Source organism: Betta splendens, chromosome 6, assembly GCF_900634795.4.
Source record: "Betta splendens chromosome 6, fBetSpl5.4, whole genome shotgun sequence".
Lineage (NCBI taxonomy): Eukaryota > Metazoa > Chordata > Actinopteri > Anabantiformes > Osphronemidae > Betta > Betta splendens.
In genome coordinates this window covers 14093952-14111519 of record NC_040886.2, presented here as the reverse complement: position 1 = coordinate 14111519, position 17568 = coordinate 14093952, and the positions used below count along the sequence as shown (strand labels likewise).

At 44.0% G+C, this 17568-nt stretch overlaps 1 protein-coding gene across 6 annotated transcripts in view; it reads right to left on the bottom strand.

Annotated features, from left to right (window-relative positions):
- reln (reelin) overlaps positions 1-2134 on the bottom strand; it is a 69949-nt gene extending 67815 nt beyond the window's left edge. For 3 of the 6 annotated variants that reach the window (XM_029152854.3, XM_029152851.3, XM_029152853.3), the window contains exon 1: positions 1578-2133. In XM_029152854.3, the coding sequence (XP_029008687.1) occupies positions 1578-1830 (253 nt within the window). In that variant the 5' untranslated portion in view covers positions 1831-2133. Of the gene's footprint in view, positions 1-1577 lie in introns of all 6 variants that reach the window. The other 3 variants (XM_029152849.3, XM_029152852.3, XM_029152855.3) reach the window with 2 other exon arrangements.
- Between the last annotated feature and the right edge of the window lie 15434 nt (positions 2135-17568).

Below are 17568 nucleotides of genomic sequence, written 5' to 3'. Positions count from 1 at the left end.
ATGGTTTGATAGTCAGATGATCCTAACCCCGTCTATGTAAATACATAATCCATGTGCTACGTCTTAATGAGCAGCTGAGCAGGTGTACCAGATAAGGTCAGCCAGCGAGTCAGGCTGTGGCCGCAGTGTAAAAAAGGATTAATATGTGATCATCAAATACGAATGTTACTGTCAAGGATCAAGGGGACGGACAGAGGAGGAAACCAGAGCTGGGGATTGCTCCTGATTGCACAACTAAGTACGCCGCCGACCACATTTCTCCTGCTCACTTTCCATGTTTCTTCGAATCCTCATGCAAACCCAGTTAAAACCCAAGAATTTAACAAAGAGCCGCTATCAAGTGCCAAAACACGGGATGGAGAAAAAAGTGGCACCTTGTCATTTTTCCATAGAAGCTCCGTTGCCTGTATCTCATCTGCTCAATCCTCTCATCGTCATTTAAATCTCCCCCTACTCCATCCCATCCCAGCCATGGCCCCATTTAAATTTATCCCTCCTCCCAGTCCACCACATTTCTAATGCTAATTATTTAAACCTCTCCGTGCGCTCTATCCCTCCCATCCACCAGCTAGTTATTCAAATCTCTCCCAACCCACTCTGCTTACAAGCCCGGCCCCAACTAGGAGACTGATACGAGCTGTTGTTTCCAGACGGAGGATAACGCGGTTTCTTCCAGACTCCGCTCCAGCCCTCTCCTCATATCCTTATCTCTCTGTATAAAATTACACTTCACATGTGCTCATTAAAGGGTTTATTTGCAATGATAATAGAAGGCAGTTGTTTAGACTATAGAAAAATCAACTCTGCCATAGGAAATTCAGGAAAACACACTGGGACAGGGTTAGAAAAATATATGAAAAATGTATATAAATTGTGTACAAAAAGAGAGTTAGTTATAATGAGTAGTAGGATGTGTACTGTACACATGCAGGGAATAGGATAGCTGCATGGGAATGCGACCTTCGTCTGTGGTGACCTGTGCAGGTCACTGTCCCTTGTGTTAAGTGGTGAGAGAGAAAGAGTGACTGAGCAATGATGACACAGACAGGGAGGTCAGAGAGTATCTCTTTTCCAGCACCAGGTGCCAGTTCATCAGTGTGGGAAAGTGGACAGACAACTATGTCTCATTTTGCACTCTAATCGTTGTTTACTGCTTTCTCAATCTTTATTTATATTATTCGTCTCTGTCTTTGGGGCTCTGTTTGTCCAATATTGCACGGGATCTCACAGTTGGTTGTATGTGGAAGCCACCTACTCGTGGAGCACGAGGATCGAGCGCAGTAAAACACCAAAGCAGCTACAGACTCACACTCAGCATCACTACTTTACAGTTGCATAAACGCTGGTGTCCAACAGCAAACACACACCACACGCATAGTGTACCTTGCCTGTACAGCAAAAACTCTAAAAAGCTAAACACTTGTTTAGAAAAAAAGCTTTTTTTACAAAATATTATAATTTAAATCATCCACAAGCAGCAACATTCACAATAAGATAATGTCATAACTAGCAAATTAAATGAAAAGTCAATCTTTGCATGCAGCTACATAAGCGGACAGTGTAGTGGGTGTGCTCACCTTGGTACTCCTGTCCAGGGGTGTAGGCTATGGGGTTGCCCGTGATTTGGAGGGTGAGCAGCACCTCTCCCCCGCCTTCCACCACTCCGGCTCCCTCCAGCTCCCCGTGGTGGGTGCACAGGAAGAAGAAGGGGTTGAAACGGGGATAAAAGCTTGCAGGGGGTGCCCCGAATTCCACGCTGCTGCTCCCCAAGACAAGGGCCAGCAGGACACAGCCTAAGGCACCCCCGAGAGAGGCCCGCGCCACGGCCATCTGCCCTCACCACGCGAGGGGCCGAGGGGGTGAAGGTGCGTGGAGGTGAGGAGAGTGATGGGTGAGCGGAAGGAAGGAAGCACAGGTAGAGTTCCAGAGGACAGCTTCTGGAGTCCAAAGACGAGTCACAAGTCCAAAAGTGTGTGTGTGTGTGTGTCTGTCTCAGTGTTTGTTGTGTGCAATAAGTATGTGGGCTTGGTTGTGGCAGAACCTGGACCGCTCCGCTCTCCTGATTCCTCTCCCTGTCCTACCTTCACTCTCGGGGAGTTCAGACCTTGCCTGTGCTGTCCTGCTCCGGCGTTTAAATACCTCACCCCCTCCCTCTTTTCCCTCTCTCCTCCCACACTCCCTCCCTCTCACCGTTTCTCTCTCGCTCTAACACCAGCCCCACGCGCTGTGTGCGCTCTACGAGACGGCCTTCCTCCTCTCTCATCCAGCGCTTCTGTCTCTGCCAGTCTATCACTCTGCCTGTTTCATTAATCTTTTCCTCCCCCTCTCCCCTCTCCGTCCTTTTACCTCTCACTAAACCACTGTGTTACTCCACACTGCACTCTTGTATCGCTCTCCTGAGATCCTGGCCGTCTTATCTCCATGCATCTGTTGGTTTCTTCATCTCTAACCAGTCTTCTGACAGATCCCTTTCACTCTACTCCCTTCTTTGTCTTTTTGCCCATCCACCAGACTGTCGCCTCCTCTCCCACTGACTATCACACCTCCTTTTTCCCTCCCTCTTCCTCTCTCCTCACCTCCCTCTTCTTTCCCGTCTCTCTCCACTGCTTTCCCACTTGGTCCCCCATCCCTTTTTTTTCCTATCCCCCCTTTTCCAACCCTGTAGAGCTCTATCCCTCCTCTCATCTTCAGCAGCACCGATTTGTTTTTCTACTTCTTTACTGTTGCTTTTTTTGTTGGTTTTCCATCAGAATCTCCTTTTCCACAGGATTCTCCAACTTTTTTCCACCGTCAGAGCTGCCTGCAATGCCTCCCTGCCCTGGATTAACCCGCCACTACGCTGCCACACTCATAATGCTGCTTTCCCTCAGTCAGTCCACACATAGGTATTTCTCTAACACCTGGTGTACACACTCCCTATTACTGTGTCTGGCTTCCTTCTTTTTCAGTCAGTATTAAATACAAGAAGAGTAAATCTGTAATACTTAGACTTCATGTCTCCCTTTTCATGCTCACCCACCTTTTACCCTCTGTGTAAATGACACGATGCCCCTTCAGTTATTCTTTCTGCAGGCATTATGAATACAAAAAGAGTCATTCCCAAACACAACACAAACACACATTCCGGGGGCTAATGTAAAACTGTAAATTAAATTATCACAGTAAAGGAGAGAACCTAGAGACTTTGCTGATAAGACCACTGAGCACCTCCTCTGACAGTTCTCCTTAGTTACCTCCAGGGACTGTGTGGTTAAATGCCTATTACAGGCATAAACACACCCAGGCCAACAAGCCGCAAACACACTTGCATCCGCTACATGTCCGAATAGCCTGAGTGACGCATGATGCATGGCCAGATGTTTTCACAGGTTAAACCCTTAAAGTCGAAATGTATAGTAACACACACGGTGCATGCACAGCACACATACATAAGCATAAATAAGATAAGACATGTGTAAATGATGTTTGATATGTACTTTGGTGCCCAGGGTTGTCAACTTCATTTGGTAGACCCGATGATGAAATTGCATTTGAAGGAAAATATGTCAAATATGACTTTTGACCAATACCTCCTCCCACACTGCCTTTTGCTAAAGTGAAGTAATTCACCTGCCAGACCAACTGCAGATTCCAGTTCAGCTTCAGCCAGAACATTTATCCCCACAGCCATCGAGACGTCCAAGAAGGCTGGACAAAACAGCAAACATTAAGCAACTCATCCTTTAACTGGATTAAAAGTGACTATGAACAGCAATGAAGGTTAGACACAAATGTGCACCTCAACAATGCTTAAAGACATGAATGATGAACTTGTCAATCTCTGTTTTGTCAGGCCGGAAGGTAAATACCTGTTTTTTTCTGGTCGGTTTTCGTCATCTTTACAGTCTTTTAGGATTAATTCTGCACCCAGTACATTTGGTCCTGATGACATCATGTGTTTAGTGTTCCTTCTTTCAGGTTTTCCATTCATGAACATTATATACAGTACATAGCTGTTTCTTTACTGTTTCTGTTAACAGAACAACACCGCTTCAGAAAGGTTAAATAAAGTAATGTGGAAAGTGTGACACTCATGTTTTTGTTTTAGTATGACAAGGATTAATTATTGCACAGTGAAAATCCTCAGTACACGAGAAAGTACAGTTAGAAACAGTACAGGATGGGAACTTTTCAGAAGCAGTATATCCTCCCCAGCTGTCATACAAGGTCATTTAGGTGGACCAGTCTGCTGAGACTGAGGTCACAAGTTATCTCCATCCTCCTGTGATGTTCTTCCCTAAGACTCCAAAGCCATCCTCCATCTCTGTGCTGCTTTAATTAAGGATTTTAATTTAATCTAACTGCATTAACTCACCGGTGAGAATTCCTAAAAAGCTTAAGTCCATATGTGCAGTTTCAGTAGAACCTATTCAGTACATTTTAAAAATATATCCAACTGTAGTTACCATTCAGAGACTTGATTGAAAAATATACTTGACTTCCAATTTCTGATTTGAATTGTGTCTTGAACTTTTAAGTTGAAATGTCTGCATACTGGGAACAAGACACTCCTATCACGTCCAGTAAAAGCCACAGTGCCTCAAGAGAACTGGTCTTTCGTAATGTGCAGGGCCTAAGTCCAAAGTGAGGAATCATCCATTTTACTCTGCTTTGCTGGCAATGACTAAGCCTGTTGATGTTTCTGGTCTTATAAATAAATTGTGACTACGAAATATCTGAAACCCAGTCTCAACTAGAAACTAAGAATGGACTAATAAATACTACCTACTCCAACTAGATAGCATCATATACTAACATGTAGTCCAGCCAACCACAAACACCTACCTACATCAATACAATCGTACTCACCCCTCATGTACCCCTCCATGATCTATGAAGAAAATGATTTCTTTATGCTATTCTGAGGAGCATTTTAACACAGCCTTTAGACCCAGAGGCTGATTTTGACCTTGCTTGCTAACTCACTGTTTCCACCCTGCTCAATGTAGGTCCATGGGGTAAGGGATGTGTCCCAGGTGGGAGCACCTGGGACACATATACCTTCCAGGCAAATGGCAACCAAATCTTTTCATGTATTGGAAAACATCCAGACACATATAATAGAAGACAGGTAGAAGACAGGCTATCATATTAATCAAATGCTGTTATGATATGCAGGAACATACTTATCACAGATCAACTTTACGAGGCCGTCACACAATACAGAAAAGAAACCAAGGGGCGCTAAACACTACAATACCAGAGCATCCTGTTTTTTAATGAAAGCCACATTCTCTACCAGTCATCACACTGTCCTCTAGAGATGCAGCACCAGACATAGCACAGCAATCTTCAACCTTCAGCATTTCAGTAGGCAATGTTTTCATTCCAGGTTCACAGTCCAGTATTTGTTCAATTACATCATACACTGCACTGCTTTCAAAGCATCTTCACAGTGAGGGCGGCATTGTGTTCATGAGGCCACAGAGGAGTCAGAAGGTTTGCTTTGGGACTGTTTCACACAGACGCAACACTAGTCTTACAGCTGAAAAAAGTGCTATCAATAGGTCACCAAAGTAGGTAGTTGTGAGAAGAGGCAGCAACAGAGTGAAGCAGCTCATGTACAAATGCCAAGAGAGCCATCTGTTTTACAGCAGCAACACACATCCCAGTACCTGCTGGTCCCTGATTCCTTCATGTAGGTCCTGTCCTACATCCATCCCTATTACACCATGGCCCAATCTGTAGCCCCTTCCCCTATGTGCACTTGCAGACACACAAACACACACAGATAGTGTACAAGTCTTGGGGCTATCGGTCTCCATTATAAAAACTAGGTCGGGAGGAATGGGCAAGAGGAGAGGGGCAGTAATTATTTTTATCATTATTAATTTCCACCTCAAGGTTGCACCAGGGCTTTTTTGTCCGCTTCAATCTTCATTTCAGGCCCCCTGCATCCACACACACACACACACACACACACACACACACACACACACACACACACACACACACACACACACACACACACACACCATCACCACCACTATCTTTGAAAAGCTGTGTGCTAAACAAGGCAGAACACAGGGTGGGGGCACAAAAGAGGAAAGAGCTCAGAGGGATGGAAAGTGTGTGATGGCGAGGAAAGAAGCCAAGCAGAGGCAAAGGAGGCAGGAGGGGTTGAATGTGTCGCTTCATCACTCACTGGACCCTAATTTACACTAACAGGTTGTTTACTCAATATGGCAAATGATAATAAAAGCCTGGGTGTTGGAGGAGGGGAGAAGGCAAGAAGGAGAGCCCCTGCGGGAGCACTTCAGCTGTGATGGCTTGCACACTCCAATTAGTCCCATGAAAAGCTCGTCCCCCTGAGAGGAAGGAAAACAGGGGTGCATCGCTTAATGTGTACATAAAACCAGCCAGGACCTCCCCAAAAAGTCACAGAGGAAGGCGTAATGTTCACAAACTTCAAGACTGTCACTGGATCCAACCCTGCACTGGTAGTTACGTGGAAGAAAACATAAAATGAGACTGTTTAAAGACATATATAACCTTAAATAACTAGTTTTTAATTTTATACGCAGTTTATATCTATTATTTATCTATTTTTATATAAGAAAGCCTTTATTGGTCATTATCACATCTTACAATGTAACAACATTGAGCAGGATAATGCTCTACCCACTGAGCTACTAATTAGCAGTTGTTTATCCCAGACAATCGACTTTAAATGTAAAAACATACAGTAGAGCTGTAAAAACAGAGTCTTGAGACATTGGTTTTTAGCTTACAGTATGTGAAGCCTCCATCGATCTAATTGGCAAACTGTGCATCCTCATCAGGCCTTAGCTACACACAGTCGTAACCCGTGAAAGCTTGCGGGGAACCTGCAGATTTGAGCAATAATTGTAAGTTTATGAATTAGTTTTACTTTCCATATTGTTCCCACATTGTGCCTTGATACATTCCTCATGTAAATGGTAGATTACAGTCGCTGTTGCACTAATCAGGTGGAATGCCACATACCAGCTCTGTCTTCCTTTCTTATTTCTTCATACTGAGCAGTGAAATACTGGGTTTCTGTGTGTCGGTATTCGTCAGATTTTAAATGATGGAGGCATATGGCCTGGCAACATTTAGGTGTGATACATTTTTCAACAGCTGTGAGTCATAGTTCTTAGTTTCGCGTCGCTTAGGGCTGCATCGCTCCACACACGGCCGGCCTTGCACCACTTTTGCATTCGCTAGACACCGAACGTGTTCTTCAAACTACATGTTTTCAGTTCAGCTCCCAGTTCACTGTCATCACAGCAACGCCCTCCCATCCTGCAGTCATGGTAACAGAGCTGTGAAATAACAAGTCGAGGAATATGAAGCACAGGAGATGACAGACACATGGCCACATTGTCACAGAGACAGACGGAGTGAGTGCTGAGTGGTTTGACACCACAGACAACCGTTTCCCCATCGAACGTCCAGCATGCAAGCAATTTGGAAAGACAGGAATTAAGTCAGACACGGCAAAGTCAAGAAGAACAGGAATGCTAGTGTTTAAATCGAATTCAACAGCAGACAGAGTGCAAATATTCACTGACAACACGTATGTGTTTCTGCATAATTTTCTCAATTGTTTCCAATATAAAAGCGATGAATGAGCCGACCTTACGACATGATCTTTTCAGCGTTCCATCTTTCTGCATTTAGGAAAGCTACAGTATAAGCATGGCAGAAAAATCAATGGAATGAATGATAAATGTCTTAACATCTGATTCCCTGCACACGCACGCACGCACACACAAACTAAAAAAAACCTCTGCTTTTGTAGAAATTCTTATAACCTAATAGATACAATATTGATTTTAGTGTTGGTTTGTCCAAATGTCTGTGAACTTGACAGAAACAGCTCCTGCTCTCACTCTGCTGTGTCCTGCATAATCTGAGCTCTTGTAGAGATTTGTGGAAGAGCTTGTTTTTCTGTTTTTCATGTGTGTGTGTTCAACAGACACACACACACACACACACACACACACACACACACACACACACACACACACACACACACACACACACACACACACACACACACACTGGCAAAGCCTTCCTAAAAATTATAAACACTGTTGAAGTTCACACAAATACTCACTAATACTGTGCAAACACACACGGTGTAGCAGTAGTAGTAGTAGAGGTGTAAATGTGCATGCACGCGTACAGCATTTGTACTTGCAGATGTGTTCACATTGAAACACACAGGGGGAGTGGCGCACTGAGGACACAGAGCATACAACAAAAAGCGAGCAGACAGCCTTGAGCTATGGGTTCAGCTAAATAAATAAATAAGTGGAAATCCCATTCTAAACAGCTTCTCAACCACCCACCCCACCTCTGGAAGCTGGAAGCCAGTCCTCGTCTTCCCAGCTTTCCTTCTCCTCCTCCTTTCCTGATCAAGGTTTCATTGTGTAAAAGCACAAAGACTGGCTGCAAAGCACACATCGCTTCATGCCGTCCATCCCACCTACTGTCCTCCAGAGACATGAACAGGAACTGCACTGACTGCTTTCGGCCTTCCTTCATTCCCTGGACGAACGCCGGCGATGCCAAACCACACAGCAGTCTGACGGCTGACAATCAACCCACAGAGGGACCAGGTGTTGTTGCACCACTGTTCACTGCTGCAGTGAACATACAGTCAAAGCAGGATTTTGGTCATGGCAGCTTGTTAATTCAAACACTTCTCATTTACCAGCGAGGTTTAGACCACTGAAGCTCCACAGGCTAAACGTGGCCACACAGGACCTCATTTAAACTGAGATGTGGATTTTGTAGAGATGCTGTTTAGACACAGTGGCTGTTTGCTATTCTGCCCTGGACTGGGAAAACCAAACGGATCTGGCCATATAAGACGCCTATACACAGTCTGGAAGCACCTAAAACAGAGGATGCACACATATGGAAAAGACGAGGGCCAGGCAGATGATATAGATGATAATGTGCTCTTCATCTCTTTGGCTGCGAATGAAAACTGGGAGGCCTCTGCCCTTAATTATGTGGGTCAACAGACAAGAAGCGCCTGGTCCCACATGGAGATCAACAAGTCAAACAAATGCACAGACACACAGACAGCCAGTATATTTAAAGGGAGTCAATCAATGATGCCTAATAATGTGGGGCCAATGAAAACATAAAAACACAAAGCAAATATAAATCATAATGATGATAATGTAGAAGTTGACATGATATTCAGCTTTTAATCAGGACTCTGCACACTTACTGAAACACAGCTGTACACTAGACAAAGGCTGTTCCACTACAGTGTGCCACAAACAAAGAAGAACGGTGCTCGTGCACACCTGCTCCACCATCATCATAATGGCTAGAGACTGTAATTAACACTGAGGTGTATATACACATTACTGTCAAGAACAGACTCACACAAAATAAAACAGCATCCCGAATCCTTCACTGTAGGTCCTTCAGCGCAGCGCTCCACACCCTCATTGATCCAATTACAGGTCAGAGGTCACAAGACAGTCCCATCGTACCACAATATACAATAGGACCTCCCCCACTCGCTTCTCCCCATCCTCCCAACATTTCCCTCATTTATTCACCCTCCTCTCTTCACACCCTTCTGCTCAGCTGTCATCTCTCACTTCGTTCACTCTAAATGGCTATTGACTGTGCTCACAGAGCTTTCATTCTTTGTCTGTCTCCATCACAAATGTGTCTGCCAATCACAGGCCCATGTTCTTTGTATATTCACCATTCGGATCTGACCAATCCTATATGTAAGGAAGCGCCAGCTCTACTTTTACAACACTAACCGATTAGTGTGTCACCTTTTTTTTACTCCAGCATTTTCCATGAAATTCCTCTCTTTTGCCATTCCGTACTGTTCTAAGTGTTGCTTCTCAACTAATCTATTTTCTCTGTGGTTGCCCTTTTCTCAATCATTGCCCTCTCTCCAAGCTTCCTCTCCTACGCTCCTCCACTGTTACTCACTCCCGCTCCTACTCTCTCCTTTATCTTTTCTTATTCTCTCTCCCCATCACATGTTAAGTCTCTAGCTCTTGCCTGAGGGAAGCTCTGTCTTTCATCTCCCTGAACCTGTAGTGGAGAAAATTCTATTTCTCCCACCGTGTCACTGCACCGTGTTTGTTTCTACTCTTGTAACTAGCCCATATCCAGTCAGTCCTGTCTCTGTGTTACTGTGTCACTGTGTCAACATATGGCGGGTGTGTAAATGGTAAAATTGCTGTTGGTCATTTTTGTGTTGTAATGAAAAAAAAACAGTCTGATTAACAATAATTAATTAGGGGGAGGAGGGGAGGCATAAAAAGGATGCACATAATCACAAATATATATGCCCCCATGCTGACAACCACACGCCACACCACACAGACAAGGCCATGCCTCATTAATCTATTACTCCAACAAGCCCCCACCCCGCAGACCCTCACTCCACTCCCCCACTCCACATTCTCTACTTGTCCTGCACGAGTGCCCCAAATTTACAGCCTTTCAGACAGGAGTTGGGCTGATATACAGTGAGCAGTGAAAATGAGAGAAAAAAGGGGGAAGTGAAATTTTAGCACTGCGCTTCCTCAGCACCCCTGGTGATGAGTTTTGTTCTCCTGGCATCAGTCAAAGAAAAGTGTGAAAACTCATCACCTCTCTGGGCAACAGTAAAGGTAATTATGACTAATGAAGTGCAGACTTTTATGGCCAAACATGAGCCTAACTGCATTTTGTGCTCATAATAGCGTACGGAGAGACACACTCTGCTGCACCGGCATAAACATTACCCAGACACAAAACCAAGGTCACCTCAGCAGATTAGCACAGCCTGTAAATGACTTTAATTAAACAAGTAGCTAATGACCGCCTGCTAATGACCAAGCCCTACACTGAACGCTCACTGGGAGCCTCTGCCAGGGGCTCAAGTAAAGCCTTTGTATGACCTACACCATGACAATCAGCTCATCTACAGGTTGAGCTATCATAGTGTTTTTTAAATGATTTATAAATGCCCATCAGATTCAAGGATTTTCAAAATAAAACAGCTTATTAGCTTTGTGGCGTTAGCTTAGTCCTTTGGTTTATATGAGACAAGATTTCACCAAAGAAAATGATATTCCACTAAAGCGAAATCAGTCACTGCAATGATAACACACACACACAAAGGAGTAATTCCACTACACACAATGAAAAGATGATACATTGTGATCAGCCAGAAACCCAGCTGCAATAATTAAACATGAGCAATGGGCGCCGTCATAATGAACCTGCTCCCCGAGCTACGTTCCTCTCTACTAAAGAGGAGATCAAGAGAGCACCACAGATGGAGAGATATGAAATGTTCACACAGCACTGACCAAGATCAAACCCATTTGCTGGGACCAGGGTGGAGACTTTCCAAGCAATTAAATGGCAATTCCAGTCATGAATTGGGAGAGGGGGTCTCTCATCTGGAAAAGTGGGGGATTATGGTCATGAGCTTGAGCGCAGTAGTCACAGGGCTGGGCTTGACCCGTTCAGCCCCCTCCCCAGACTTCTGCTAACCAGTGTTTACACCAAGCATCTCATAGCGTTTGACGTCACCGTAGTCTGTTTGGCCTGGAACAGCACATGGGCAGTGAGGTCACGAAACGCTATTAAAGAATAGACATCATCTTATGGCTGTGAAGCAAAACATAAACAGATTATAGAAGCCCTTAGGCAGATAGAGCTTTTTGTTTTATTAAAGATAATAAGGGAAAGGTGGAATGTTCACGTTATATGAGCCAGCCTCTTCAGAACCACAAATAAAAGTGTGCTAAATTAGAAACTAAAGGTCGATCCAATCTTTAAACACAGGCCAGATAATTAATAAACGCTCAGAATAAATTTGTTTCCAAATGAAATCTAATAATTCCCATGTTGGGCCACAACTTCCAGGCATCTTTTAGAAATGTAATGCCAATCAGCCAAAATCCCACCATAAAGACTTAGTAGTGTATATTGGTGTGTGTATATACAGTATTAAAAGCAAAATGAACTACTTTAGGACATCCTTCACTGACCCTTTATCAAGTCCACAGTAAAGGCTTCTTACAATAATAAGAATTATCCTTATAATGGAGTCCCGGTGTTTGTCAGCTGGGCTGTAGCAGACAAAGCTGCAACTTAGCTGCAGTGTATCCATTTCATGGCTTTCGTGGTGCCGGGTTTCAATAATGTAGCCCTGAGGAGACGCTGTGTGGAGCTTTGGGTCTCAGCCAAACGTATAGAGGTCTACACCACGAAAACCAGCCGCCTTTCAGACCAGTGTGAAACTTAATGAGTTGAATGTTTCATGGAAATATTATACAACCATTTAATAGACAGAATGCATAAGGTGTCTGCTATTGGGCCCATTAAGCCATTACTACACACAAGACAAACACAGTGAGGTAGGTGCTGTTTTTCAGTGGACTGAAGTTAAAATGGACTGTAGTCTGGGGAACAGGAAGAGTCACCCTGTGCTCTTGTCCTCCAGGCTTCCTTCCTTGGTTGCTTATTGAGGCCAACGCAGTGTTTCTGTACACAGGCACAGCGGCAGGCCTCTCAGAAGGAGCCGTAAAACTAACCACCAGTGGGAGGTTAAGCTACTCCAGTGTCACTGTGACAACCCACAGTGAAGCCGACACACTTCCTTTGCCAAGTTCTGCGGCTGGATCCTGACAAGGACAAAAATGTTTCCCCAACTCATCCACTGGGGTCCAAGTCTCACGCCATGGATGAACAAGCTGAATAAATCATACAAGTATTACTGCGAGTGTGTAGAGCTACAGAGCCTGAAGGAGTGAACAGAGTGGGTTCTGCACTTCTTTCATATTAGCAGACTGCTGGCCGCATGGCTGGGGGAGCTGAGCCCTTCGAAGAGCAGGCTGTTGTGAGAGAAACACTGAATTATGCATCTGAGAAGGGAGGGGAGATTGGCTGCTGGCTCCAATACCACCCCCTCCTCCTTTACCTCCTTTCCCATTCACTGACAGATAGATGAGGGTTTCTAGATGATGTTTCACAGGAGGTCAGTGTTGCAGACTCAGGATTGATAGACACTGTAGGGCGTGTCCTCCTTTTTCCTGTTTTCTGCACCATTTCACAGAACTGGGGGAAACGCCACCCTCTCATCCAACTTCACGGTGGGGGGTGGGCTGTCACCTATGGGAGAGATGTATGAGTGGTAACACACTCATGACACATTTGGACCTCTGAAATCGGTGGTTATGAGGTGTGTTTCATTGATTGTCTGGGGTGAGGACCATCTCCAGCCACACCTACAATGAGCAATGGGGTCAGAAGGTCACACCTCCAGCCGCTTGGCTCTGACTAAAAAAATCAATTCCTTATTAGAACTTCATCACCATCGGGGAGAAGGTGTGGAACAGCATGGAATGAAGACGGAAGACGTTCACCTTTGCCAGATATGAAAATGAATGCTCGCCGGTTTCTCGCCTGTTGTTATGGAGGAATTTCAGCAGTTCAGTCCCACTTCTATTAGCTGGACTTGCGTTGCTCCTCCTCCTCACTTGAACCTTTTGCTCCTCGTCTCTTGACAGTCCATTGCCAGGCTGCTGGTTCTATTTCTGTCCATTGCCACAGGCTATAGAGTCTGCATATCGTGCATGTACAAATGCAACCCACATATGAAACACCTGCTTACTTCACACTGTAAAATATTACACTCAGCATGCGGGGTTTTCGCCACCATTCCTGCTTTAAGAGCAGAGAATTGACTCTCCACTCTGCTGAATTCCCTATTTTCTTCGTAAGCTCAGACAGCCTAGCTCAAAAACAACAGAGACTTCGCTTTGTTGTCTTGATTGATCGTCGTTTGTCCACCCAGGTGCCAAATAAAGCCGGAGTGTAAACCATGTTCTTCATGTCCTTCAATGCTGCAGCTGTTTGTGTGAACATCGCCTGTGGCTAAATGGGGTTTACAGCAAGACATATTATAGACGCGGGCATGTTGCTTAATAGAGCCCCCTGACTGCCATAACCAGCCAAGGCCTGTGGCAGAAACCTCCTCCTGCCGTCAATATGACTCCTAAAAGTGGAGCCTCCCTGACCCTGTCCTCTAGACCACCTCACTCCCCCTGATGGATGGATGGCAGTCAACGATAAGCTGGCCAAGGCTACCTGCCAAGCAAACATGCATTTAAAGCAACTAACATTAGAAAGCAATAAAGTAATAAAACTATAAAACCTCCATTAAACTGCCACAAATGCTCAACTCAACATTCCTAAGTTATGAAAAGCTACTTATTTGTTTTAACCTTCCAAGCTTACACAGCTCATAGATTTAATATGCTAAATTTTTGAAAAGGTGATGGAAGTTGTTGTTGCACATTATTTATTCATGCTGTACACTGATCCATGCAGTAATCTCTACATGTCTATGTAGGCAGCAGCCTCTCATTTAAGACTATGCACGGTCATCAAACAGCGTCGGGGCACTGTACATTACAGCAGTTTGCCCAAGGAGTGTTGATCAACTCATACAAGCTTTGCCTAATCTGCAGACACACACAAGTAAATGAGTGCATAAATATAGATGACATGCTCGAGGCTCAGGAAAATATGACCCCCTCAGGCTATTCGTCCATTTCTCTTGGTCTTTCTCTACTTGTTTGAGCTATACTGTATGTTCTTATGGAGCGGAGATGAAGGAGGGGGTCAGGTTTATGATCCAAATTACAAGAGAGAACATCAGTCTGTTGCCTTTGTAGTGTTTAGTGGTGTATGGTCATAAAGCTTCCTGCTTCCTGAGCCTCCTTCTTCCGTTTAACTTTGTTTGACATATAATAAATCATACAAATATGTTCCATAATCTTCTACAACCTATTAGACCATAAATACATTCTTTAACTACTGGTATAAAACATGGAAAAAGGCCAAAGGAAAAGCAAGCTCATTGTCTAGGTTCCATCCATTTCTCACCCTCTGCCTGTTTCAGCCTCTCTTCGACTGGAGCCCTGTTAATTTATTGTACAGCTAGAAGGAGCAAATCTGATGTTTGGCAGTCAGACCCCTGACAGTGGCTGTTACCATTTCACAAAAGTGACCTTGACCTGGCTGTTGTTTGAAGAAATGCGGGGTAGCTCTGTGGCTCAGGTGAGAGGATAGCGGGGGGTTGGAGGTGGATTAGATAACTAGAGGGGGGGTTGGGGCACAAGCTCTAACAGGTTTTACTGATGCATAAAGGCTACTGACACTAAACTGCTAACCGTGTTCACCATGACATGCCATTCAATAAATATCATTATTTTTCTCTAACATGCACCTTCATATGCCCCTCATCACAGCCCACATGTCACATTGCTGAGTTTTTCTGTCCCTGTCTCACATCATCTCGTGACTCGGGGTGTTGTGTCCTGCTAAAGGTTTACCAGTTCGTATAGTTGAGAAATGACTGATAATACATTTTTCATCAAAGGCATTAAAAATTCAAAAGATCTGTTCCCCTTCTTTATTCTGAGATGCGAGGAAAAAAAACAAGCTTCAATAATGAATGAGAAAAAGATTTGCTAAGAAAAGAGAGCCAGCGCGGTGCGATTGAGCTGAGGGGAACGAGGAGCTGAGTGATGAGGAGGGTGATGCACGGACAGACAAAGGGCAAATAACTGAGACGTACCGGGGGGAAAATGAGCCACTGTCCACCGGGTTTGACAGACAAGAAAAGGTAAAAACAGCCCTGATGTGTGTGGGACGTGATCTGAGGGTGCAGTCAAACAGTCGTCCGTATGCAGACTTTGTGTGTGGATACACACAGCTGGCTGCTCCTGGATCTTTACTCTGAGTCAGTCACGCACCGCAAACGCAGTCTGACCTGCTCCACAATGCCAAACACACACACACACACACACACACACACACACACACACACACACACACACACACACACACACACACACACACACACACACACACACACACTAGGTTCTCATCACTTCACTCACACAAGGCACATATTTGTCACTATAAAGGAACATTCATGGCTCAAGAGCCTATTTGTCAGAGAAAAATGTTAAACTAGTTAGATTCCTAATTTGTAACATTCCTAAAAGCTCAGCGCAGCCGTAGTGGGTGGCGTGTCGGACAGAGTTAACAAGTGGAGGACAGAGTGGCTGAACTAGGCAGCGTGTAGAGGAATGACCGACCGTAGAAGCATTTCACAGGATTACGTTTCTGTGGAAGCGAACGCTTCCCTGAAATAGTATTACAGGCAATTGCATTTGCTGTCAAATAAATAAATCATGATGAATCTCTTTTTTCTTAAAAACGCGTCACCGTGCAAAACAAAAGATCTTTGTGTTCCTGCTACATCTCCACTTCTCTTAAGTCTCACAGAGGAACTGCTAGTAGGCTGCATTAGAATGCCTCTGAACTGACAAAATCTGTGCAAAAGGTGTCCCTAAATGCATCAACACCAAAGAGCTAAATAAAAACACTAGACAAACACAGAACAGAATATTAGACTGTGAAAGAATGTCTGACAGCCACTTCTAGGCATATACAAAATGAATGTCTATGGGGATGATTTTATAATCATATACACTCCCCACTCCCCAACAAACAGTGCTGTTAGCGGTCCAAGGCTTCACTCAGGATGCCATCTAGTGGTGAATCATAGGACATGGAGATCATAAACTTGGTGTTTTTGAAAGAATTGAATCCCTCCACATATCAAAAATGTTTATATTGTAGAACTTTGATTCCATATCAATTTTAATTTGTTGGAAATTGGGTGAGCATAACCTGTCACACTGGATTCATATACCACTTGAAAAGTGGTATAAATGCCTTTGAATGTCTTTGATGCCTAAATGCCATCAAAGACCTGAGGGTAGAGCAATTAAAAGAGAGGTCAGTGTGCATGATTTTGTAACCAACATCTCTTCTGTCCTAAAGCTAAGGCTTCATCCCATTTTAAGCTGATTCAAGTACAAATACACATTGATATTATAATATAAAAATAATGTTATGCTATAGACTATAATTAAAGGCAAGATTTATTATACAGATAGGTAAAAGGTAAAAGACAGGTAAAAGTGATTTGAAGCATTGGATGCATAGACAATACATACAATATGGGACACATAACTGTAGGTACAAAGCTGCCACAGGAAAAACAACACACCCAGTCCCAGTCCCAGTGGATTTTGATCATAGCTCCCCCTTGAAACAAACGAATTAGATTTTTGATCTGTAACCGACCAAAATTTATTTTAATGAACTCAATTAGTCTATTGCCATAGTTGTTAAATACTTTCTATGTTGTGGGGCCAGTCTCTTATCAAAGGCTACGAATGTGCCAGGACTAGTTTGTTCTAAAAGTTGCTAACTAGACTATTTGTTAGTTCAGGCTTTCAAACACTGCAGATGATTTTACTAAACTGTGGATGGCCTAAACACTCACAAACATTTACAGACACAAATTCCCTCTATAATGAACAAATTCCGACAGCAGCCAGCATCAGACAGCACAGAACCCCCGCCACCATTCAACAACCCCTCTCATTGTGTTGATTTTGCTGCCTCTCCAGCTTTTATTTGGGTGTTTTA